This window comes from Tursiops truncatus, chromosome 3, assembly GCF_011762595.2.
Source record: "Tursiops truncatus isolate mTurTru1 chromosome 3, mTurTru1.mat.Y, whole genome shotgun sequence".
NCBI lineage: Eukaryota > Metazoa > Chordata > Mammalia > Artiodactyla > Delphinidae > Tursiops > Tursiops truncatus.
In genome coordinates, this window is record NC_047036.1 from 60,071,086 (window position 1) to 60,097,933 (window position 26,848).

At 40.0% G+C, this 26,848-nt stretch overlaps 1 protein-coding gene across 1 annotated transcript in view; it reads left to right on the forward strand.

The window, feature by feature from the left end:
• IQGAP2 (IQ motif containing GTPase activating protein 2) overlaps nt 1–26,848 on the forward strand; it is a 286,934-nt gene that overhangs the window by 212,406 nt on the left and 47,680 nt on the right. Inside the window, exons 14-21 of the mRNA XM_019929807.3 lie at nt 1,551–1,641; nt 6,912–7,079; nt 12,398–12,540; nt 14,388–14,558; nt 20,608–20,691; nt 21,832–21,903; nt 22,569–22,638; nt 26,461–26,669. Coding sequence (XP_019785366.2) covers nt 1,551–1,641; nt 6,912–7,079; nt 12,398–12,540; nt 14,388–14,558; nt 20,608–20,691; nt 21,832–21,903; nt 22,569–22,638; nt 26,461–26,669 — 1,008 coding nt within the window. The remainder of the gene's footprint in view (nt 1–1,550; nt 1,642–6,911; nt 7,080–12,397; nt 12,541–14,387; nt 14,559–20,607; nt 20,692–21,831; nt 21,904–22,568; nt 22,639–26,460; nt 26,670–26,848) is intronic.

A 26,848-nucleotide genomic window follows, 5' to 3' on the forward strand; every position in this document is an offset into this window, starting at 1 on the left:
AGCAGATATTTTGTCTCATTTTCAGAGCCCTTTCCACATATATCATCTCCTGTTAGCCTCTGCGGGAAATAGGGTTGAAGCCTGCCAAAGAAGCTGGTGAATGTTATTTCTCCTTCCTGCCCCCCATCCTTCTTGAGTCCTAAGTGATGGAGCCGGTTCTCCATGGGTCCAATGACCTACCTTCTGTTCATTCACAGTCTTGCTTCAGGCTCTAGTACGTGACACTTACTCCTACAAGTAGGCTAATGCTCCCACTTTTTAAAATGAAATGTCTCATCTTCTCTGAAAATATTTAATTTCTACTGCTAACACAATTTACTTGTAATCTTAGACAAGTTTATATGAAACGCAGTTGCTGTCTGAAAGTCCCATTTAATTACATTATATCAGCACCACATTTGGAGTAAGATCATCAGAATCAACCCCAAAGTAAAAACTAGTAAAGATAACTCAATACCTTTTTATTGCTGCTACCACTTCCAAGTAGTTAAGCTATCCTTAACTACTTGGTCTTTTCTTCGCCTGCAACTCAACACTCCTAATATAAATTAATCTCTTCTTGGCTATTTCTAGATTGTATATCTACAGGTAATATTGCTCTGATCACACTGTATTATAATTATATATTTTTTCTTTTCCATTATGGTTTATTACAGGATATTGAATATAGTTCCCTGTGCTATACAGTAGGACCTTGTTGTTTATCCAATAATTATAATTTTTTGATGCATTTTGCTCTCCTGCTAAACTGTTAGCTCCTTGAAGCCCATCACCATGTTTCTGTTTGGATATTTTTGTTCTTATGTTTGTCCCTGTGTCTGATAAAATTCAAGTATCATTGTTTCCCACAAATTGAAAGTATTTCCATGGCACCCTGGGCCACCTTGGAAACCACAGTTACTGAGTGATTGGGAGAGAGAGTATTTGATTGACTAAGGTAGCCAGAGAAGGCTTTTTTGGAAGAGGTGCCATTTGAATTCAGGCCTGAATGATAAGAAAAAAACAACAGCCATGCAGCTGGGGTAGAATGATGTGATCTGAAGGAGGCTGGTGTGAAAACCTGAAACGGTGAGTAGAGAAGAGTGAGGTAAAGCCAGAGGGATCGGCAGGGCCAGATCATCAGATCCCCACAGTTCATGGGAAGGGAGTGTTGTTTCCTTCAAACTGCTGGGAAAACCTTCTAAAGGAGTTTAAAGAGAGGAACGGTGTGATGATCCGTCCCTTTTGGAGAGATCATCTGCTTCTCTATAGGGGACCACTGTGGTGAAAGGCAAACTTGGAAACAATGAAAGCAAGTAGGAGATCGAAGCAGCTGTCCAGTGAGAGATGATGGGGGACTGGACTAAAGGGGTGGCCGTGGAGAAGGTTGAACTGGTCCAATGGGGAGTCTGTTTCATCAGTAGCTTGTACAGTTTGTGGCTGTGCTGGGTAGTTGCTAAGTAAGTAAGAGTTTGTGGAGATTTTAATAAAGTGGCTCCTAAAAAGCCGTGATTAATTCTGTTTCATCGTCATTCACTGTTCTTTCTTTTATTCTCTGCCCATATTCTCAGGACCCTCAAAGTGCTTCTAAAATTCTTTGGCTGGATGAGATACAGCATGCGGTCAATGAGGCCAACAAGGACGTGGACAAAGCAAAGCACTGTAAGCCCTCACCTCCTTCTGCTGGCCAGACTGGCCTTCCTTGCATCTGGTTATGCCCCTCGATTTTTATTTTAATTCCTAATTTTTTTTAAAGTAGACCATTTTTAATTTCTGAAAAGATATGGACTCTCTTACCAATTTTCATTCTTGAATGCATATTTATACAAAAATAAGATTGGTCGGTTGCACTGTTCTTAGCGGTTAGGTACGATCTCCAGCAAAATCTGAGATTGTTGCTGAACAAAATCCAGAAAGCAAAAAATAATTTCTCAGCTCTTAAATTTGTAGTGTAATCAAGTCCTTTTTTTATCTTGATCCTTAGAAAACTAGGCTGTTTCTGCTTATTAAATGCCTTCCATTGCAGTAGTCAGGGTTTTCCAAAAACAGAGCAACATATATTTTTTTTCTGTAGAAAAAACAGACTTATGTATATATTCTGTTTCTCTGGAAGGTATATAGTATGTGTACTATCTACCTGTCTATACACACACATATAGAGAGAGAAAGAAAGAGGGAGATTTATTTTAAGAAATAGTCTCATGCAATTGTGGAGAGGCTGGCAAGTCCAAAATCTGTAGGTCAGGCTGGCAGAGGCCAGGGGACAGCACTTAATTGCCAAAGACAAGTGGGTGTGGTTATTATAACGGACAGCCGAGTCGAAGCAGGAATTAGAAAAATGTGACTCACAGAGACGTATAGAATTTGCTAATTGATCATGGTGTTCCTAGAAGTGAAATAGACAGAGAGTCTACTAAACTCTTACTTGATTTGCACAAGTGGAAGAAGAATTCTAGGTCAGGTGAATGTAAGTAAAACAACAGAAAGTCATGGTCCCTCTGTTAGTTCCCAGACTTGAGCCATTTACAGCCCCAGAACCCCCTGAATGAAGGATGGGCTGGGTCCCCTTGGGAAAGGACCCTGCTACATTACCAACATGTTATACCCTACTGTGGTGACTGTGCTGGGAGGAAAGGACATAATCAGACGTTTCAGAGATTACTGGACACTGACTCTGAACTGACACGAATTCCAGGAGACCTAAAATTTCACTGTGGTCCACCAGTCAGGGGAGGGGCTTATGGAGGTCAGATGATCACTGAGGTGTTGCTAAGGTCCGTCTCATAGTGGGTCTAGTGGGGCCTCAAACCCACCCTAGGATTATTTCCCCAGGTCCAAAATGCATAAATGGAGTAGACATACTCAGCAATTGGCAGAACCCACATTAGCTCAAATGATAGTTGTCCTTTTTTTTTTAAGCATCTATTTTCACAGAAGAATAATAAGAAAATTCACATGGCAATCTAAAATAGCTTCAAGATTGATATGCTAGGGACTTCCCTGGTAGCATAGTGGTTAAGAATCTGCCTGCCAGGGCTTCCCTGGTGGCGCAGTGGTTGAGAGTCCGCCTGCCGATACAGGGGACACGGGTTCGAGCCCTGGTCCAGGAAGATCCCACATGCCGCTGAGCAACTAAGCCCGTGCGCCACAACTACTGAAGCCCGTGTGCCTAGAGCCTGTGCTCTGCAACAAGAGAAGCCACTGCAATGAAGAGTTGCCCGCGCAGCAACGAAGACCCAACACAGCCAAAAATACATAAGTAAATAAATAGATTTATTTTTTTAAAAAGATTGATATGCTAACACTCTACATATATAAATAACCTACATAAATTAAGATCCTAAAGGTGCAGTTCATTAACCTCTCCATTCATGACATAATTAGAATCTATCCTGTTGTATCAAGTCATAGTCTTGCTCCAGAAATGTGCTTTTAAATGTCACAGGCATCTGTAAGGAACATCTGGTTTTTATTTCCTTAGCCTGGAAAAATATGTGTATTTCTCCAACCTGAATTTTTATACCCTTAGGATCTTTGAAGTCTTTCCATTCTAGCACTCTAATCCTTTTTTTTTAATCGTCATTTGAGCTTCTTGCTTTTTTTTTTTTTTTTTTTTAAATTCCTGGTTGCGCTGTGTCTTCATTGCTTCCCCGTGGGCTTTCTCTAGTTGTGGTGAGCGGGGGCTACTCTTCGTTGCAGTGCGCGGGCTTCTCATTGTGGTGGCTTTTCTTGTTGCGGAGCATGGGCTCTAGGTGCGCAGGCTTCAGTAGTTGTGGCACGTGGGCTCAGTAGTTGTGGCTCGCGGGCTCTAGAGCACAGGCTCAGTAGCTGTGGCGCACGGGCTTAGTTGCTCCACGGCATGTGGGATCTTCCCATACCAGGGATCGAACCGTGTCCCCTGCACTGGCAGGCGGATTCTTAACCACTGTGCCACCAGGCAAGTCCCATCTAGCACTCTAATCCTTAAGAAAAAAAATAAAATTGAGTTGTGTACACAAGAGATTTAAATTTATAGATAAGACTGAAGGCAGCCTTAGTTTGAAGGAACACTTTTAAGAAATTAGATTATCATACAGGCACTCAAATAGCCTAAAAGGGTTATGATTTTTCTCTTAAAGATCAAACCAGTTTAGAGTTATTTTATTCCTTTTTATTCTGTGTTCTGCTTATGTTTGGCAGCAAATGTTAAGTTCATCCTCTTGAGACTCAACGTTTCTATTTACTATGAATATAAGAAATTTCCTCAAATGTGTGATTCTTTACTCCACACTTGCACCTTTAAAATCCTTTCTTCTACTTCTGTCCTATCCCTTGAAAGAGTTGATACAGTGTCTTCTATGATATATAACAACAAATAGATGTTCTGAAGATAAAACCAACTATATTCTTATACTGAGTTGACAATTTTCCAGTTTTATCAACAAGGAATTTCATCTTACTTTTAAAAGCATTCTTCATCCTTTGTATGAAGACTTAAAAACAGATTCTGATCACATGTTGCAATTATCAAACCCACTCCCAGATAATTTGATAAAAGAAAATGTGCTGACCCGTGTATGTTACCACAGGCAAGATTTAAAAGGGCATAGTAACTCAACACTCCTTCGTTTTGGCCCAATGTCCATTTTCACTGGAGCATCCTGCTTTCTTAAAGTAGGGTTTTCTCCATTTTTTGACTCCTTAGAGCAATGTTTTTCAGCCTTTTTCCATTACTGCACCCTAAGGAATCTTTCTAGCCTTTTTTTCTTCCCATGGTGCTCTTTACCGTGACATTTTAATACCACAGATATATCGGCTACCTCTTTATGTGCCATATGTAGATCTGTGCTTTTATACATAAAAAGATGTTTTACGTTCTCCTCCTAAGAACCCACGTAAAGCAAACACATTTTTGGATCTCTTAGGAGATGTGGGGGACGTTTTCTTCATTTGTTCCATAGCAGAAACATACCTGACTTTCCGGATATCATTTATCTGTCATTCTCATCTATCTGGAACTTAATCACAACCCATAGATGAAGAAAAAAGCAAGCAAAATAGCTGTCTCAAAGCCTGTGGACTACAACTGATTTTCTCAACTCAGTGGGGACCACCTGGACAGCTACTTTGAGCCTGTTTATTCTTATCTTCGGCATAAGGCTAATCTCTTGGTTGTATCTCTTCCCAGCTCAGAAGCCATGACCTACCAGGAAGTTAGGTGTTTGGGCTGCCCCGTGCAGGCGCTCAGACAGGAACAAGAGGTGATAACTGACAGTGACGTTAGAGGAAAACTAAAAAGAGGAATTTGAGGCCATTTAGTGCAGGAGCAAAACAGCCCCAACACCTCCATAAGTCCTTGAAGTTACCACTCACCGTATTACAGCACAGTATAATTTTAATGACATGAAGGACTGTTCTGGCAGCTCTCGGCAAATGTTAAACGCCTGATACGTACCAGGGACTGTGGGTACAACGATGAGCAGGATAGAAACTGTTCTGTTAGGGTTTTTACTGGGGCTTTAGATTTTCGTGGCGCATGATTCTGTTAAGATGAAGGTTGGCACCTAAAGGAGTCAGCTTCAGTTATCTGGAAGATTAACCCATGGACCCACTGCTTGCACATCAATACATACATTTGCAAGAAATGTTTGCCTGCGTAATATCCGTCTTTTAAGGAAAACAGCATTTCACTGGGTTCGATGAAGCTGTCGGATGTAATTCACGTGAGGATCCTTTGTCATTTCCTTGTTCTTTCCACATCTCTCAGACCACAGACATCTCCAACACCAGTACTGCCTTCTTCTTGTTCTGCAAAGCTTTCCTGGAGAAGAGGAAAGGGGGGCAGCTTACCTGTTCCCATTAACTTTATATGTGAAAGTACCTACTGGTGTAGCTTTTGTTCAGCAACAACTGGAGTTGGCTGTGGGAGGTCTTTACTCTTCACCTGCTCCTTGAGATTTGCATGACGTGGACTCATGGCTGTCAAAAGTCAGACTGTTTTTCTTACCACGTCAGCCTTCACAGTTCTATGCACGTGTGAACATAATTTGATGACAGCAGTATACCATTTAGCATTTGTATGGCAGAGTTTGACGTGTGTGTTTAAAAAGAAAGAAAGAAAAAAAAATCCATCTCTCTCCTTTCTTTTCATCAAGATGTTTTTTCATCTAGAAAGTGCTTAACCTGGTTTCTTCCATTTTTTTTGTTCTGCCTTGCTAACTCAGTGCATTTATAGGTTGTGAAGACAGTAGGTCCATTGGTTGGGCCAGAATATCCTTACCTGGAACTAAAATAGATGATAAAGGATTCACCGCGTTAACTTTCTTGAGGCAACCAAGAGTCCAGTGAGGTTTTATTTGTGGGGAGAGGCAGAAATGTGAAATGGGATAACATGCTTTCTAGGTCTAAATTGGTTCCACAATTAAGTTTCTGGACTCCACTGCACATATCCACCAGCTGTACCTGTTGCCTTTCTAGAACATTCGTTCAGGTTGCTAAGGACGATCTTAAACTTGCACTATACCAGAGAATTTCAGGATTTCTGTGGCTTAGGTAGCATTTTACTTGTTCTAAAATAAATACATGTCTTCATAAAGCTAGTTCTCAAATACAGATTAATGACCTGCTTAAGGGCTGCATAACTACTGTCAATATGTGTCCCCCCCCCGCCCCATTTCACAGATCACCACGATGAACAGAACCTAGTACCTTGATATCACACAAGAGTAACCAGGAAATACTGTGATTTTTGATAAACAGTGCTCCTATGGGATTTTATTCCTCTTAACCACCTGAGCAGTTGGTGACTCTCTGGGGCGTATGTAGTGCATACTCTCAAAGGGTAAACAGGTTTAATACCAATGCATTCCTAAAAGGTTGAATTATATCTTTGCATGCCTCTGGGGTGAGTAGAAGATAACGATTAACAGAAACATTTATTTTTCATTACCCAGGGGTTACACTGGTCGTTGATGTTAATCAGTTTTTGGAGAAGGAGAAGCAAAGTGATATTTTGTCTGTTTTGAAGTCTGCCGTTGGTAATACAAACGATGTAATGCCCGAATGTGCTGACAGGTACTATGACACCCTTGCGAAGGCAAAAGAGCAAAAATCTAAAAGTGGTAAGCTTCTTCATCGTTTAGCACAAACTAAATTGGCATTTTGAATATGATGGTTTCTGTGGTATTGTGTTACCTTAATTTTAAGACAGATAATCGCTTTCAAATGAGCGTTTCTGAAATGTTTATCATCTCTGGCAAAGGAAATTTTTTAGGTGTTGCTTTTCCTTTTTTGTCTCTTAGAAAGCTGTGATTAACTTGATGGCTGTGTGTGCGTGCCATGTACTAGAGAAAATACAGTATTAAAGGAGACTTTACAGAAAGTAGGGCAGATATAGGGTAGCCTCCTCAAAGACATCTCCTGCTTTCCTTTAAAAGAGTTATTGTCTTTCTCTCAAACCTTAATCCTTGTCCTTTTGCCCCAGAGTCCCCATGCTTCTAAAATGGAGTTCTGATAGTGTCTGTCATAATGAAATAAATACTGGAATCGCTTCAAAAAAAAAAAAAAAAAAAAAGAAGACTTTGCTTCCTATAGATCTTGCTGTTGAGCCATCCCTCTAGTGGTACAAACTGATTTTTACACTAATATTTCTCTCCATCCTTTTTGAAACAAATGACACATTATTATACAATATTAAGTGGAAGTAAAAAGTAATTTTGAAAGTACAAAATAAGCAGCAAATTGGTCTCCAAGAGCCTTGGCATATACTTAGGCCTGTACAATCCAATGGCAGATCATGAAATATTAGCTGTGGAAACCGTGTTTTAGATCATGAGTTTAAGACTCATTTTTCAGATTTAGAAAATCACCTTGATGACATTTTGGACAGAGGGAGAAAATGACAAATCCAAGGAGATTAATTTTTGGCAGAGATAATCCATCATCTCTTTAGTAGATTTTTGTTGAGCACTTGCTATGTCCTAGTGTCAAGGATCAAGGTGTCTCCTGACTCTTAGGCTGGTGTTTACTTGTACCACATCATGGGTCATGTACATAGTACTTTTCATCTTTAGGAAACTGCTGTGACAATATATGGCCTTAGAAGTGGAACTTAAGGAAAAAATATATATATATTTTTTTTAGTTCACTGGAAGTCTGTCCAAAAGTACCCTATGTACTTCCTTGTAAATTAGTCTGATGTATTTCTCACTTGGGAATTCTACCCTCCAATTCCACAAATTTTCTGGTAATGAAATGGAAATGGGGCCATCCTCTCCTACTTGGCACCTGATCACCCTTGAGCCTCTCTCTGTTCCCTTCACAACTCTTCATCAGGAGTTACTGTAGGGCCCCTACCTCATCCTTCACGAGGAAAGAATTGTACAACTGTATTTATGCAGGGGTGAGTTCCTAGAGATGACCCATCATAATTTCAAAATCATCCTGGCCCAAACTTAGTTTTATCTTCTTTTCCCTAAACTTGCCTACTCCTCTTCCCAAGTGCCATGTCCCGGTCAGTGAAGAAAAAATGTCCCGAGGTAGCCAATTTAGAAACATAGGAGATACCTTAGATTCATTTTTTTCTGGAAACAAAAAGAGAGTTGGGACTTTGTTACAGACTGTGTTGAAGCTGTAGATCAATTTGAAGCATATTGCCATCTCAGCAATATTGAGTCTTCTGATCCATGTACATGGTATGTCTTTGCTTTTAATTAGGTCTTTAATTCTTTCAACAATGTTTTGTAGTTTTCAATGTATAGGGCTTGCATTTCTTTAGTTGCATTTATTCCTACGTATTTTATTATTTTTGATGCCATTGTAAATGTTGTTTTCTTAATTTCACTTTGGGGTTGTTTATTGCTCATATATAGAAATATAATTGATTTTTTTATTGAGATATATCACATACCATAAAATTCACTCTTTTAAGGTGTGAAATTCAGAAGTTTTTACTTAACACTAAAAACACCACCGCTAGTTAATTTGCCTTTTAATAAAGGATATTTTTCCTTATAATAAACAAAGCCCCTTACCTATGACCCATTGCTCCCCACCCCCAACTTTCAGCCCCAGGCAATCGCTAATCTACTCTCTGTCTCTCTGATTTTGCCTCTTCTGGACACTTCATATAAATTAAATCATACTGTGTTTGGCTTCTTTCACGTAGTGTAATGTTTTCAAAGTTCAACCATGTTGTAGCACGTATCAGTTCTTCATTTCTTTTTATGGCTGATAATATTCCATTGTATGAATATGCCACATTTTGTTTATCCATTCATCAGTTGATAGAATTTAGATTTTTTTTCTCCAGTTTTGGCTATCCTGAATAATACTTCTGTAAACATTTGTATTCAAGCTTTTGTGTGGGCATATTTTCATAAAATTGATTTGTGTATATTGATTTTGTATCCTGCAACCTTCCTGGACTCATCTATTCTAATAGTTTTTTAGTGGATTCTTGGGCTGCCACCTGTTGTTATAAATAAAGTTTTATTGTAATTCAGCCACACTCATTAATTTACATATCGTCTCTGGCTGCTTTCATGCTACACTGGCGAGTCAAGTAGCTGTATGAGAGACCTGTAGCACACAAGACTGAAAATATTTACTCTCTGGCCCTTTATAGAAAAAGATTGCCAACCCCTGTTCTAGAAGGAAGAGGAAAAACTTTCTAGCCAACTAAAGACTAACTTTCATTCCCAATAGAGCTGTGAACATTATTTGGGGGAGTGAATGGGATGATTTATTCTTACTCTTTCACCTCTGATTCTAGGATGTCTATTTTTTCCCAAACAAGTGTTCACTCTTTGGTAGATCACTCAGCCTTATTGTTCAGTTTAGGTCTTATATAGGTATGATTTTGTCTGGAAGGAATCTAGAAAGTATGCTTCCTTATAGAATGCTCACCACCTCTTAACTCACGGGTATCTTTCTCTTGTATGGTCCCTCAAAGGCCCGTAATTAGTCTTTTCCCTAAGTAACAAACCAACTGTATTTCTCTTGTTCTGGAGATGCCCTCCTCAGCCTTTGATCTGACTCTAAACTCATACTTGATGTGAAAATGATAAAATTCTCTTTTTCTATTATCCACTGACATTCCTACTCAAATAACCCTTACAGTGCCAATGTGGTTGTCTTTTATTTATTTATTTATTTATTTATTTATTATTTTTATTTTTGGCTGCGTTGGGTCTTCGTTACTGAATACGGGCTTTCTCTAGTTGCGGCGAGCAGGGGCTACTCTTCATTGCAGTGGTGCATGGGCTTCTCATTGCAGTGGCTTCTCTTGTTGCAGAGCACAGGCTCTAGGCGTGCAGGCTTCAGTAGTTGTGGCACGGGGGCTCAGTAGTTGTGGCTCATAGCTTAGTTGCTCCACGGCATGTGGGATCTTTCTGGACCAGGGCTCAAACCCGTGTCCCCTGCATTGGCAGGCGGATTCTTAACCACTGTGCCACCAGGCAAGTCCCAATGTGGTTGGCTTTTAACCAACTAAGAACTTTTTACTTCTCAGTTCTTATGAAAATAAAACATACCCATTTTCACCATCTTTATTTGCTTTCTTTCCTTGCCACTGAGAGAGTTGCCTTAAAAAGGGTTTTCATTATTCTGAAAGCACTTGTGAATCTGACAGCTGTTGGTGATTGAAAATATAATGATTACTTGTGATCATCCTAATTTGACTATACAATATATTTTCTAGTAGACCAGCATTTCTAAACAGATAACAACTGCCTGACTGCCCATTTGAAGAGAGATATATCTCTGTTCCTGGGCATTGACAGAACAGTTGAGGGGCATTAAAAGCCAAGTAAAGAATCAACACACATGGGCTTCCCTGGTGGCGCGGTGGTTGAGAGTCCGCCTGCTGATGCAGGGGACACGGGTTCGTGCCCCGGTCTGGGAAGATCCCACATGCCACGGAGCGGCTGGGCCCGTGAGCGATGGCCACTGAGCCTGCGCGTCCAGAGCCTGTGCTCCGCAACGGAAGAGGCCACAACAGTGAGAGGCCCGCATACCGCAAAAAAAAAAAAAAAAAAAAAAAAAATCAACACACAAAACCAAATAAAGAATCAACACACATTAAATCAACACACCTTAAAGTTATCTCTGCTTAGATATTTGAATCCATTTAAATATTCTTTGAGGAAATTCAGTCAAATTTTGATTTCCCTATAAAGGCAATTGCTCTAATGCGCACTTGGCATCAGTTGGCTTAGCTTGGTCAGAAGTTTCTGTTTTATTGTTGTTTTTAGCTCTCTGATCTGGGACAAGAATCATAACCATTCAGCAAAATAAATAGATTGCTAAATAGGAAATATAGCACATAAATTCATGAGGAGATATTCTTCTTGGCCAATTTAAGCCATGACTGCCATAGTTTTGTTTTGTTTTTTTCTAATATCCACCCCACGCCCGCCCCCAGCAAAATTAAGTTCTTTCAACATTTTTTTTCTGCTTTTGTGTGGTTGTGTAGAGCAAGGTGAGTCAGAGGGACCAGGAATTTTCCTTTTCCCTGCTTAGTGACCTCAGAGGTTGTGTATGCCATTTTGTGCTTTGAATAAAGTTGTCTGCAAAGATGAGTCACTTCTGCTTTGATTTAATGCAGATCATTAAATAAAGGGTTCTCGGGACTTCCCTGGTGGTGCAGTGGTTATGAATCTGCCTGCCAGTGCAGGGGACACGGGTTACATCCCTGGTCCGGGAAGATCCCACATGCTGCAGAACAACTAAGCCCGTGCGCCACAACTACTGAGCCTGTACTCTAGAGCTCAGAATCCACAACTACTGAGCCCGCAAGCCACAACTACTGAAGCCCGTGCGCCTGGAGCCCGTGCTCCACAACAACAGAAGCCACTGCAATAGGAAGCCCATGCACCACAACAAAGAGTAGCCCCCAGTCACCGCAACTAGAGAAAGCCCACGTGCAGCAACTAAGACCCAGCACAGCCAAAACTTAATTAGTTAATTAATTTTAAAAAATAATAATAATGGGTTCTCCTTAAATAATGGGTCACAGGCCTTGTAGGTCACTCCTTTTCAAAGAAGTTGCTGGAAGCCTTTCTAAATAAAGACGATTCTTCCTCATCCGTCTCCCCTGTCTCCTTGTGTTGCTATCCACATCTACCTGGGGTATCCATCCTTGTTTGCTTTTCCTTCTTGTTGGCCATTTGCAACACTTTTCATCCTCATGAAAAACTTGGTATGCGGAGCCAGCATTAGACATTACTCTCTCCTCCTTTTTCTTTGGCTTAGCAGGGAGCTGCCATTGAATACATAGAATTCATTCCATTTTAATGAGTCCTTGCTGATGATTTTAACACACTGTCTGAATGTTTGGTGAAAAGCATATTCATTCAATTAATTTACTTATTGAAGAAACTACATTAATGTTGAAAGTTTCCATGTTCCTCTCTGGAATTTAACAAACCTTTTTCTTCAGTGTCTACTGAAGGTTCGTGGCTCAAACTCAACCTGCAGGAGAAATATGATTACTACTACAACATCGATTCAAAAGAGAGTTCCTGGGTCGCACCTGAATCCTGCTTGCTTAAAGAATCATGGCTCATGGGAAAAGAAATTGAGGTAGGACGTTGGTGTTTGATGAGAAGGTGTACTATATAAAGATAAATGTGATTGCTTTTCTACTTTTGAATCATGGAATTGATGGGAAGAACTAATTTATTTGAAGACCGGATAGGGAGTAAAGTCTTCATGAACTACAGTTGGATGTGGCTGCATGGTTACTGACTTTTAGAATGTTTTCCGTATGTCAGAGCAACACCAAACAGCACTAGGGGAATAAAGCTCTTTCAGCTTCTTTAGGATGACAGATTATCCTAAGAAATCAATCTCCAGGTTTTCCTTGACACCAAAGCTCAATTAGTGGTAATTCCTTGGTTGTAAGTATTCAAAATGTCTTATTTCTTTCCCCCCAACCTCAACCTATAAGAAAGATACATAGGTCCATTAAAGTGAATAATGCTTCCCCAGGAGAAATACTCTTGAAGGAATGTTCACCAAGATTGCTTTGGACTTGAGACCAAAAGTCGGACCCGGAAGATGTGAAAATTGCTCTTTGATCCAGGCATTGTAGTTTAAAGAGAAAATACTTCTAATAATTGAGTTTGGTTTTGAAAAAAATAGAACTCACAAATGTAGATCTTATAGAACTGTTCACAGTCACCAGCATCAAAGATACTGCAGGGCAGCAGTATTGTGGACAGAATCACCGGTGCGGTATTTACCAAAACTCGGAGAAAAAAACTGTGGCTTGGGGATGACAATGCCACAGAAATCCTGAATGACAAGAAGATAGTGAAAAACATATTTATTAACTAATTTCAAATGTGTAAAGTTCCCAGAGTTTATAGGAAAATGGCATTGTGGAAATGAACTATTAGTGCTGCTTTGTTGAAAAATGAAATTATGGCCAGTATTTAAAAACCATATGCTCTCATTGAAAGGATGTGTCAAACTGTGAAGAAGCAGCATTGAAGGGTTAAATCAGAGCCAGAACTGCTCATGTGGCATCCAAAGATGCCCTAGGTGTAACTTTGTGAAGTGGAGTATCAGGATTAATAAAAAGTGGAGGGTCTATGCTGTTAAAAAAAAAAAAAATTCTAGTCAATCTGAAATTACTGAATTTATTCAAGAATGTGCATATGTCTCCTTAAAAGTATTTATGCATCTTTTATATGATTTCACTTTTAATTGTTTAAATTAACCATCCATTGAGTCCAGTCACACTGGATAAGAGACATCCGCCATAGAAGCGAGTCCAGTCTTTGCTTGCGTCTCTCAAAGAACATAAAAGTAAACCCAGTTCGTCATCCACATGAAGACTTCTCACAATCCCCCTTCTTCCTTTTTTTCTCATTCATCTAGGTTTCCCTGTCTGCCCTCAATAGCGCTTATCTTTCCTCTCCCACCTCCTTTTCTTCTGCTCCAAGTCTTTTATTTTCTCCCAAGTTTATTTTGAGTTTTCCCCTACTCATTGCAGGGATCTGCCTCCTCTGGCCTGGGCAAGAAAAGCCCAAGGACTTCATGGGCACTGCAGTCTTTCCCTCAGGAGAGGGAGGAGGTGATGCATACTCTTACTGTAATCATCCTTGTCTCTTTTACACTCTGAGGAGATCAGACCTCTTGCCTGGTCCCTGCCAGCATCATCTATACACCTCTACCTCCAAATCCTGAGACCATTCAACCTCATTCTCATACCATCTCAGCACAAAGTTCAGAGGATTCCAGAACCGTATCACTAGAGAGAAGCTGAGCCAGTTCATCCCTCGGCTCTGGTCAGATCTTTTTTTACACCAAGCCAGAAAGAGCTATGCAGATCGTTTTCTGAAAGATAAAATTTCCAGAAGCTGTTCTCTATGCTCCTTTCATCTGATGTGTGAAGTGTAACCATAAGAAATATCTCTTGCCAGGACATTATTGAGGAAGTTACAGCAGATTACATTCGTGAGAAGATGTGGTCTGCTACCGAAGATATGCTTCTGCGCTTTCAAGCCGCAACCTCAGGACCCCTCCTTAGGAAAGAGTATGAAGCTAGGAAATCATTTTTGTATGAACAAGAAGAGCATGTGATCAAAATACAGGTATGTGAGTCACCTACCACTCGTTACAGAAAACTCATTCCATGAAAATGTTATTTGATAACAGGACAGTCAACTACCAGCATTCTAATAAACAAATGTGACTGCAGATTTTGTTCTTAATCAGTGCCCCTGAGTCTACTTTATTGAAGACTCCGAGATGGGAAGGATGTTGGATGATTTTTCACCTGTGGTCTTCTGGAAAGTATTCAGGACACTGTGAATAGTCAGAGGCAGGGGAATACCTGAGATCAGAGTTGAAATCCTGTTTCTCTAAAAAGGCGGATATCCTTGTGTCACCTACTGTCTGACCTCAGGTGCTTTTGAATTGGTTTCTTAGTGGTTAGTGGATGTTGAGTGGCGTCTGAGTTTCTATACTCTTGTAGCCTAAAGAACAGAATAGCTCATGAAATAAATGTAGCATCTCTGAGGCTATCTTCCCTCTTATATAATCTCCTTCTTCATTCAGGCCTGCAAGAGGCATCCTCATTCCCAACCTTTTTCTTCTTAAGCTTGCATGACTTGTCCGAATGTTCTGGTTCACAGGAGAGGAACTTGCTAGATTTAGATGTTTCTATTCTGTGTTCCCCTAGCATCCTCTCTCAACCACCACGCTGGTTTCCAAAAGGCCGTGTGTTTGTTCCTTTTTCTGCATCCAAAGTGATACTGTTGTTGATGAGCATAGTTTGGTGGCTTTTTGCTTTGGCCAGTAACTATTAAATTTCCAAAATTGAAAGGTTGTAAGTTGAAGGGCTTCTCTTTTGTGATCATTGGTGTACTGATCTGCTTCCCCACCTAACTATAATATTGTACAGGACAGAAGATGAGTTTTTAAAACTTTTGTATTCTTGTGTCTTGCATATGATAGGTGCTCAAATATCTGAGTTTGCTCAGAGCTTAAGATGTTAGAAGGCAGGAACGATTAATTTTTTAAAAGAAACTTCTTCTATAAACTTGATACTCAGGCTTCACTGGTGGCACAGTGGTTAAGAATCCGCCTGCCGATGCAGGGGACACGGGTTCGAGCCCTGGTCCGGGAAGATCCCACATGCCGCGGAGCAACTAAGCCCATGCACCATAACTACTGAGCCTGCACTCTAGAGCCCGCGAGCCACAACTACTGAGCCCGCGAGCCACAACTACTGAAGCCTGCGTACCTAGAGCCCGTGCTCTGCAACAAGAGAAGCCACCCCAATGAGAAGCCCATGCACTGCAACGAAGAGTAGCCCCCACTCGCTGCAACTAGAGAAAGCCCGTGCACAGCAATAGAGACCCAATGCAGCTAAAAATCAAATAAATAAAATAACTAAATTTTTTAAAAAAACTTGATACTCAAAGGAGTTTTCTAGGTGAACCCGTAAGTTTTCCAGTTTATTCCTTCTTTAAATAAATGGTAGACAAAACATGCAGGAAGTGAACAAAATCTTAAGTATAACATCATCTACACTGATGCTGAGGCTCTACTTTTGCACAGAATTCGAAGAGTGTTAGCCAGTGTGACACAATTTGGACCAACCTCAAGCTCTCCAGTCTGCTCAGAGCTGTGTTATAGTTGCAAGACACTCTACAGAGCCCTCTAGTATAACATCCGCCTGATGTTAGGACCCAGGGCTAAAATCAGGAGAGAGCTGGGGAAAAGATGGAAACGGTCACCTGGAGCCTTTCCTCCCCACCTCCGTGGAAGCAGCAGTATTGAAGAAGAAGCCATTACACTATGAAGTCACCCCGTGATGACTTCCTTCCCCCTACTTCTGACAGTTTTCTAACAAGGAGGGCATGAGGTCTAAAGTCAGGCTATAACCTAGAGATGAATGTGGTCTGACCCAGAAAACCAGAAGACCATGAACCAAAGGGCATCATGCTAATCTCATTTTTTGCAGAAGTGGCTGATTCATTCCAAATTAGGGGAATGATGTCAAATCTGAAGATTTCCCCTCCGTGGAACAGCTCAAACTTCTTAGCTGGCTGCATCAACCCCAGACACAGTAGTCTCAACAAATTCAGAGAAAAAGCTCCCAGGCTGAGGGCAAACACACCCCAGCTCCGCTGTGCTACCACCGACAGTCTCCTCCCAAGGAGCTAGATATGGTACAGAGAGTGTATGTCATCAGTAGCCAATCCTTTGTCTCAGACAACTCAGAAGGTGGCCAAGTAAACACAGAGGAAGGTAATGAGAATCTATGATAACCATATTATATTTGAACAGTAAGAAAGCCCTGAAAAAATGGCCAACATTTAAGAAGAGAGCCAGAAAAAAATCTCAAACAAAAATGAAGATTTTATAGCCAAAAAAAAGAAAAATGGATATAAGTTGTAAAACATAAATTAACATCTGAGGATTCTCATATTCCAGGAGACAGTAGAAATGTTTATACTGAAACTGCTTTATGCTTTTAAGAAATTTAATAAGATGCATGGACTTGATGAAACAAGACAGCATGATAAAATGAAAAGATAACCCGTAGCTACAGAGAGGAAGAAAAATGACATCCTAGAATGGGAATGAACTTATAACTGCAGAAGGTAGAACAGACACTGAAAGCGATTGAAACACGTGGAGAACTTGAGAAAAATCACAGAAAAAGCTAAGAATAGATGACTTAAAATACATTTTCTCATCTGAAGATGATAATACCCATTTTATCGCAGGGTTGTAGGGATTAAATGGGATAATACACATAACAGACTTTGCCCAGTATGCAGCTATTAAGTGCTCAACAAGTGTTCGAAGTGATGAGGCGGTAGAGATCGTGACTCAGAGGGCAGGTAGTGGGGATCCAACATCCAGTGGTTGGTTGGCCCAGGAAGAGATCAGAAAAATCAAGACAGGAAAAAAGAGTTAGCTACAATATTTTTTTCCTTGAACTGAAGAACGCTGAAATGCCACTTTGTAGGAAAAAGCATAATAGTGAAATACCAAAACTTAGCCCTGAGAATTGCTAAATTATTGAACTTCAGGTCAGAGAGTGCCACAAGCATGGGGGCAAAGAAAAAGAAACAAGCTTCTGTGAAGCAAGTGCAGGTTGTCAGGAGCTGTGGCAGAATCTGGGGCCGGGAGGAAGGGGGTGACCTGATGGGACAGTCCTTCATTACATTGTTTGAATGTAACTGACTACTCTTGCAGGTTGCGGAATTGTAGCTTTAGGCAGAGTGGGAAAAGAGGCCAATATTTAGGGTTTTCTTGGCTAACAGAGAGATCACAGAATTTGTGCTTCAGAAGTTGGTAACTTGAATATTACTATCCTGAGTGCCCAATTATCAAGCGAGGCAACCAATGTAGCAAGCCAGATTTTCTAGAGATTGACAATTAGAATCTATAAAACAGAACAGTAACTTCTGAGGTCTAGGTATCTTGGGAAGCTCCTTTGTTACAGCTGAATTGCACAGAAAATATATTTATGGTAACAAAAAACAAAACAAAAACATGGCTATTATAAATTTTCACGCAAGTTCTCATACCAGTCAAGAGAGAGATTGATGTTTTGGTAAACGCCTTCTCTCTAATTGTTTATAAAAAGCTGCTTCTAAATGGCTTTATGGTTTAGAATTCTGTCTCCTTTTGCATTTTTATCAATAGCACCTTCCTCCCAACTTTATACCTATAATTATTTTTAATAAAGAGCCTCTAATTAGAAGAGCCTGCAGTCTCTGGGCCTTGCACAGAATGAGAAAAGCCAATCCTAATGAAACTAAAACTTACAAACTAAAAAAGAAGAATGTTAAATTTTGACAAATAAAATAGGAAGCCTGTAGTACTCTGCTTCTATAGACCAAAACTTCAAAACCCAGCCAAGTTGCCTTGGTTTGGAAAGGTAGCAATAAAAATATAAATGTAGATTCCAGAAAAATCTACATTAATCATGAAAGAGATGAAATACAAAATGAAATCTTCAGGAAAGTACTGTTGGTGAGCGCTGAATCCTTAGGACATTAAAAACAGTACAAAACGGACAAGTGGGTTCATTCCACTAATGCAAACATGCTTCAGTATTAGATCTTCTGTTACTACAACAGATTCCTTATCCAGAATCTTTGAGAATCTGAGCTAATAGAGATTAATAGTGTTTCTGGAATTGAGATAATTCCAAAAACACAGAATGAGAAATTGAGCTAATCCCAGTATCTTGGTTGCCTTTCAATTTGGATCAAGGAATGGGATGTATAATATTATTGGCACATTTGCACCTCTGTGCTTTAAAACAGTGTTAGCCACAAAAACACGAGTCACCATTGAGACCCATCATGACAAATAAGTTACTAGTTAGATTGCCATTAGTATGAGCGCAATCACAGTTTATCCCGTTTCCCTATTTGTCAATATTCTGTTCTCTACATATTTTCGGTATTACAAACAATGCTGCAACAAAAATCCTTATATATTGTTTTTCTACACAGGTACTTATATTTCCTTAGGCTGGGTATATTGAAAATTAGAAACACTGGGTGAAACGCTAAATAATTTTAAATTTGATACTGCTAAATTCCCTCCAAAAAGGCTATACTCTTTTGTACTTTTCCCAATTCCTACTCCCCATCTATGCTTTTATTCCCCTCACTGCTTGGCAATGAGTGATGTGACAACTTTCCCAAAATTTCTCAGACTGACATTCAAGGCTCTCTCAAGCTTAGAGCCAGCTCACATTTTTTGTAGAGGTTCCCAGTATTTGTAGAATTGTGTTCTGTGGTTCCCTGTTTCAGCCAATTCAAGCTACCTTCTCTCTTCCAAGATCCCTCATAGTTTTTGACCCATATGCCTTCTTGTGTTCTAGCACTATGATGGATTGCTTTAAAAGCATATTTGTAAGATGTTTCCATTGGCGGAAGCTGGATAAAAGGGTACATGGAACTCAATGTATTACTGTTGCAGCTTCCTGTGAGTCGATAATTATTTCAAAATTAAGTTTTTTTAAAAAGCATATTTATCATTTCTAGGGATTTAAATTAAGAGGGGAAGTCTGGAGCAAGTACTCAGTTGGCTACTTATTCCATCATGACTGTTTTGTTTTGAATCATTACCAAAAAGTATATTATTTTTTAAATGGCAATAAAATTCCGCATACCTTTTTAAAAAGAAGGAATGAGGTAGATTGATATATGCAGATGTGAAAAGAAATTTATAAAAAATAACTTGAACAAACAAACAAACAAAAAAAAACACTTGATTTGGGGGAATTCCCTGGTGTCCCAGTGGTTAGAACTCGGCGCTTTCATTGCCGTGGCCCGGGTTCGGTCCCTGGTCAGGGAGCTAAGATCCCGCAAGCTGCGCTGCGAGGCCAAAAACAAACTTGATTTTTTTGTATTTGTCCTTTTTAACACAGAACTTGTATTTCATTTCTAACCTGAAAAACAAAATCAGAGAATTGGAGTGAATTACAAAGATATGTTTCAATAAAAAGATTCTCAAAAATGAATTGGAATAAACTTTATAACAGCTATGGATTTATCATTCTAAAGATACCAGTTTGTGTCCACTTTTTGCAAATGTTTCCTGTAAAAGTTCTCTTTGATGGTGATAACCTTGTAAAGCTATGTTGATGAAGCCCCGTTAAACTTTATGTAAAAATAGATGCAATAATAAAAGATCAGTCACAGTACTCCTATTTTCAGGAATCCAGAGTCATCTTCCTTTTCAGTCTGGATCACAGTGGCCCACTTGTTGGAGGAAAGCTAATTACTAGTCATTATTTTGAAGCATCTTATACTGTTACCAAATAATACCAGCACCCAATTGATCTGTTTGTATGTTTCAGGGCAATTCCATATTATTATGACTTCTTATCAGCCAGGGCCTTGGTAAAATTAAACTTTCAAACCAGAAACTGGGCTTCCACCTGGTAATTCCTTTCCCAAACTTGGGGCAAGCCTCAGGTGTGAGCTGGTATGCTCTGCCCAGTTTAATGTCCACCCCTAGGGATGGTGTCCAGATGAGATTTGGAAGGGAGGATCCCCGACATTGTCCCAACTCAGTGTCTCCTGAGATGTACTCCGTCCTTGCACTTTCTAAAGTAAACTGTTACATGTAAGTAATTCTGTAACTCATTATTTTCCACAGGCTTTTTGGAAGGGACATAAACAGCGGGCCTCCTATATGCACAGGCGACAAATGTTCATTGATAATATTCCTTCTGTTGTGAAGGTAAACACCCTTTCCTACCTTAGTGCTTGACTTAAACTTTTCCCTTCATTTTCGTTTTGCTTCTAGAAGACAGACTATGTTTGAGCCTTGACATCAGAAGCAAGTCCTGGGTTTGAGTCATACCTCCACTACTCACTTAGCTGATCATCTTCAAGCAAGTCCGTGAAAACACTCTATTGTCTCTGGTCCTTTATAATATATGGTCTTTCTCTAACAAGTCCAAATTGATTATTTAAAATCTGGAGGAAACCCAGTTTTATTTTATGTTCTTCTTATGGTCTTCGCTAATAATGTTTAGAATGCTCAAATTTAACAGTGCAGACCTTAGTTGTAACGCAAATGCAAAGCCAATGACAAGAGAAAGTAGAGCTAAGTTAGGGCCTGTATTTAGGTGGTGGGCTGGTCTAACCCAGCTTCCCAGCAAGGCTGGTTGCTCCGAGCTTAGAGAAAGAACACGCAATGGAGTGCCCACTGTCTCGAAGCTGAAAACTAAAGAACTGTACAGCAGTGAACTTGTAGAAACTTGGAAATCCAGATCAGAGTCACAAGAGTGGGACTGGAGAGAGATGGGAATCAGATGAGATTTGTGAAGACTTTTTAAACTGTGAGGACAAAGAATGACATGGTCTAGACCCCTTGTGCATTACTAGCTCCTGAATGAAATGTCCTTTGCTCACCCTGGAACACATGCTTATTCGCTCAGAGAACCATGGGTCACAGTTGGTCCCTCGTGAGACCTCTTGAAATGTTTTCCTGTAAAGACCTAAAGAATATTCGCTGCGTTTAAGAGATGTGGGAAGCAACCCTGAACGTGGTTTCATTTGATCTCCTGACCCGTGGCCACTCTCAGCAAAATGCCTTGCCTGCTTGGCTTTTATTTACTGAGATTAAAGCCAAATGGTACGAAGAGCTACATTACCTTCCCCACCATAACATGTACATGTTCTGAACCCCTAGGAGAAAAAGCAACGAAGGAGATAGAAGGTGAAGATTAGGCTTTAGATGTTCATTAGTTGGTAGGCTGCTAATTTTTACTTTTTTATCAAATTATCTCTCAATATTATTTTTAAAAGACTCCATAAAGAGATATGAAAGGTTATCTGGTAATTGCCTGGATTTCTCTTTTTAACTTATCTTTAGATTCAGTCCTGGTTCCGGATGGTAACAGCACGAAAGAATTACGTCTCACGACTGAAGTATTTCAGAGATCATGTAAGAGACACGCATGTGGATTTTTATCCTGGCTGAGGATGAACTAAATGAATACTTGGTTGAATGTTAGCATTGAATGATTTTTATTAAATGGTGGAAATGAACACTAGGAGGAAAAAATAGGTTTTAGAACTCAATGTGATACCATTTGGAGGCTTCTTACATTTTTTTATTCAGAACTCAGGTTCAGAGTGAGACTTCACCATTCAGAACTGGAAAGGAAATGGGTGAGAGAAAACTGATGTGGGCTAGCAATGCCAGGGAGAAAAGATTCAACTTTCCAGCATTACTTGTAAAGTGCTTATTACTGCTAACCGAGTAATTTAAATAGACACCCGCAGGAGGAATTTTTTTAGGATCTTTGAAGAATAGATATGTGAACGTAGATTGGACCAACTAAATTTGGTGGTAAAATTCTTTTCCCTTTTTAAATCTCTTTATTTAAACGGTCCCTTTGCAATCTTGTTTATATTTTAGCTAACTTGTTTGCCCCTTTCTTCAAAGAGAATGCAAAAATAAACATTGACTACACCACATCTAAATACTATCAGTTCTAAATAGTGTCCCTTTTGAAAACGCTGTCACTCCTTAAATAGTTCTAAATTCTAAAATAGTGGAGTAGATGGGACTCTGGGAGGTTGTGACTGGTCTTGTTTTTTTCGCAGAACAATGAAATTGTGAAAATACAGTCTCTACTGAGAGCAAACAAAGCTAGAGATGACTACAAAACATTGGGTAAGTGGGAGCATTCTGAGACAAAGTATCCCTTATTAACCAGGCAAGGACAAGTTATTTCCATCTGAGTCACTTCAGTGGCGGCTCCAAAAACAGAGGATGCCCGTTATTTCCAGTAGATTTTGACCATTTCAGGCCCCAGGTTCTGAACCAGTACACAAAGGAAGATGTGATGACAGGAAGTGGGCCCTTCTATCTAAATGGAGTGGGGTAAATGCAGTAGATGTGATTTCTTCTTCAAAAGGAATGGGCTGCATGGGGCGGGGGGTTAAAGTAGGAGTTTGAGATTAACGTATACACACTACTATCTATAAAATAGATAATCAACAAGGACCTACCATATAGCACAGGGAACTATATTCAATATCTTATAATAACCTATAATGAAAAAGAATATTAAAAATATATATATATATATATCTGAATCACTTCACTGTACACCTGAAACTAACACAGCATTGTAAATCAACTACACTTCAATTTTTTAAAAATGCAGTTGGTATAAATGCTGATTTTTTATATTAAATTTGAGCTAGAGGCAGGAATCTAATGCAGAAGAGCCAGAAGATTAACTTAAATTTGAATACTGTTTAATTTATTACCTGGCCTGTGATTTTTTTTCTCTCACTTTAAGAATGAAACATAGTCGTATAAGAAATTTGGAAATATGAATAAGAAGGGAAAAAGCACACAGTTTCACCTCCCAAAGATAACTACAAACATCTTCCTATAATTTCATTCTGGACTTCTCACAGTACCTATGGTTTTTTTAAATCATCTTCCTTATACTAATAGTATATGCCATTTGTAGAAAGTTTGAAAACAGCAAAATAAAATAAAAATCACCCAGAAATAGCATTCACATTTTGTGCTGTCTTTTTCAGTTTCAGCTCTGCATATGTTTGTCATTCTGTTGTTGTTGTTGTTTTTACATAGTGAAGGTCATTCTTTATATGCTAAATTTTTAACCTTCTTACTATCACAAGAACATGTAATAAAGAGCGTGTCCTAGATTAAGTCTAGAAGAACTTGCTGATAAGTTTAGTAGTACTGCCTAAATTCTTCAAATATTCAGGTCATTCAAGATTAGTTTTGAGAAGCCAAAACAAATCAGTGTGTATTTTAGTAATGAAAATGGCCATTGTGTTCTAACTGCCTTGTTTCTTACTTTTTTTTTTTTTTTTGAGGAAATAAACAACTGTTCAGTAATGTTCCTAGCACAGTGCTACTAAGTAGTTTCACCAACACCCTTTATTGTCAAAAGTCTGTCTGAATTATGGAGTGAAGTGTATGGCCTAAGAAAGATCTTCCCTGGTACTTGTTAAGGAAAAGTATCCGGCAGCCTCAGAGGCCAGGTTCTGCCTCAAGCCCGTGGAATCTTCTGGATACTACCTCATTCTACTAGATTCCAGAATCCAGCATGCAGACTGAGGGAGGAAAGGTCCCCAGTCTTTCCAATGCCACACTGCTCCACTTTGGAATTGATGAGATTCGTCTCTTAGTTGGTAGATAATCTTTAATTTTTTATAAGGAAGCTGAATAGGGGGTTTGTTTTCTGAGCCCTAACACACTAAAATAGGTAATTTAAGGATAAGTTTTCCAAACAAACACAGGCTGCTTTTCGTTTCCTTCTAGGGAACATGTTTTTGTAGGTGGTCGTGATGATGCTTGTTACTTGCTTACTTTTTTTTTTTTTTTAATTTACAAAGATAAAAGAAATTCCAGTTTAAAAATCTAAGCGAGGGCTCCCCTGGTGGCGCAGTGGTTGAGAGTCCGCCTGCCGATGCAGGGGACACGGGTTCGTGCCCCGGTCCGGGAAGATCCCACATGCCGCGGAGCGGCTGGGCCCGTGAGCCATGGCCGCTGAGCCTGCGCATCCGGAGCCTGTGCTCCGCAACGGGAGAGGCCACAACAGTGAGAGGCCCGCGTACCGCAAAAAAAAAAAAAAAAAAATCTAGGTGATTTCCTGTTAAAGCATAGAAGGCAGATAGAAACTATGTTAGTGAATAAATCAGATCAGAACTGCTCTGGGTTTTGGCAAATAGGGTGGCTTCGTGGTAACTGAACTGTAGATTTTCATTTCTTTCTCAATTCAGCATCTTCATAAGACGAAGGCATTTTTTTCAGCTGAAAAACAGATCACTTTGATTAGTCTGTCATGATTCATTTTCACCCATTCCCTCCAGAAAGGCACTGAATGCATTCAGGTTTAGAAGTTCCTGGAACCGTAATGTGACCATTTGTAAGTGCTGACTGTTAAGTTGTGTGGTTTCCTGAAATGAAAGTACCACCAAGTGGTATGAAGATATCATGAAGATGCCAAAAAGCCAACTGTTGATAGAGGAACTATTACATTTGAGCCATGATAATTAGTAAAGCTAAAATAGTAATTTGTCTCTACCAGGCCTGTTAGCACATAAAATGATACACAGTTTTTCAGAGCCAGGAGAGAGAACTTTAGACACAAATGCGAGGGCTTATGTTCTCTCAGCTACATGAATGAGCTCCGGTGTGTGGCTCAGGCTGTTTCAGAAATGGTCATGTCATCAGCAACATCTTTGCTGAAATAGAAGGAAAATAAATTCATGTATGCTTCAGTGATCAGGAAGAAAAGGGTCCATGATCCGAGGTGACTTGGAATCTAGTGGAATATGAGCTATTATTATCCAGTAAATTCTGAGCCTGGAAGCAGAATTGGACCTCTAAAGCTTCCTAAGGCTTTTCTTTGACAAGTACCAATAAAGACCATCCGATGGGGAACAACAGTAATACAGATGACTCTAGATTTGGTTGTTCATGATGAGTTCATGCTGTTAATTGTGTTGTTGGTTGAGCTCTGTATTCCTTAAGTGTCAAGATACCACAGAACTACACAGAAGTATAAGGAAGCTTGAGTAGGGCCTTGGAAGTAAAAGAGAGGATGGTTGTTGAGGCCGCCACAACTGGACTGGGCTCTCTCAAGTCATCTTTTTGTTGCTATGTCTAATCATTCAGCATTGAAGGTCCAGGTAGTTTCTTCTTAGAGTTTACCCAGAGTAGATCTCATTACACACCTTAAAAAAAATTGCTTTTTCAAAGTCGCAGTGCAAGAGAATTAAAGCACAATTAAGGTTCAAGGCACTAAGGGAAAGCCCTTGTAGAATTTATATAGGTATTCCTCTCAACAACTGAGCCTGGTCTCCTAGGTGCTGAATGCCCTCCCTGGTCCATCCTGAAGGGACAGGGACCCAATTCAGTTTCTAAAATCGCTTCATTTCTGCCAAGTAGGACATGTGTTCCAGTTGTCATTCTGTTGGCTCCGGTTAGACCTTACAGGTCTCCCTTGACTGACCTTTTCTAATTCACCTTTCACCTAATTCCTGCTCCTTCCCCAAGGTCTTTTGGGCTGGGAAAACAAAAAACAAAAAAAAAACACCTCTTTCTGCTTCCTGCAGCAAGAACAGAAATCTCTTATCTGGCTCAGCCACAAGCTCTTAGAGCCGGGGCAACTCACGTTAGCATTCTTTCCCGGGTTCCTCATCAATAAGACACTGATAGATAGAACTATCTCCTCAGTGCGTGGTCCTGGGAACAGCATGAGAGAGGGCTGATAAACGGGTGCTAGACGAGGAATTAGTGAGGCCCAACCTTATCGGTGGCGTGCATTTATTTATACCGTTTCCCCGTCCAGATTTGACATGAGGCAGGATGATTCACTCTGGAGACCAAGCACGTCCGTCGCTCTATTTTTCTGTCAATGTTTTATTTAAAGACCTGATTTCTTTCCTACTGATGATCCGTTCAAGCATGCCCAGTTAAAGCACACCTTTCCTTTCCTTGCAGTTGGCTCTGCAAACCCGCCGTTAACAGTAATCCGCAAATTTGTACACCTGTTGGACCAAAGTGACTTGGATTTCCAGGAGGCTCTGGAGGTAGCACGCTTAAGGGAAGAAGTGGTGACCAAGATCAGAGGCAACCAACAGCTGGAGAAAGACCTGAACCTGATGGACATTAAGATTGGGCTCCTGGTGAAGAACAGGATCACACTGGAGGTCAGTGGGGTTTGTGGGACTGTTGGTTCCCAGAAGAGAGAAGACGCTCGTATATTTGCCCACAACACTGTGGTCCAGCTAAGTTCCTTTGGAGTCCAGAAGGAGTGGCCCAAAGTTTACTTACCATTTTCATTACCGCTTTATGGTCTTAGACCTGCAAAATTCTGCGCCCCCCTTTT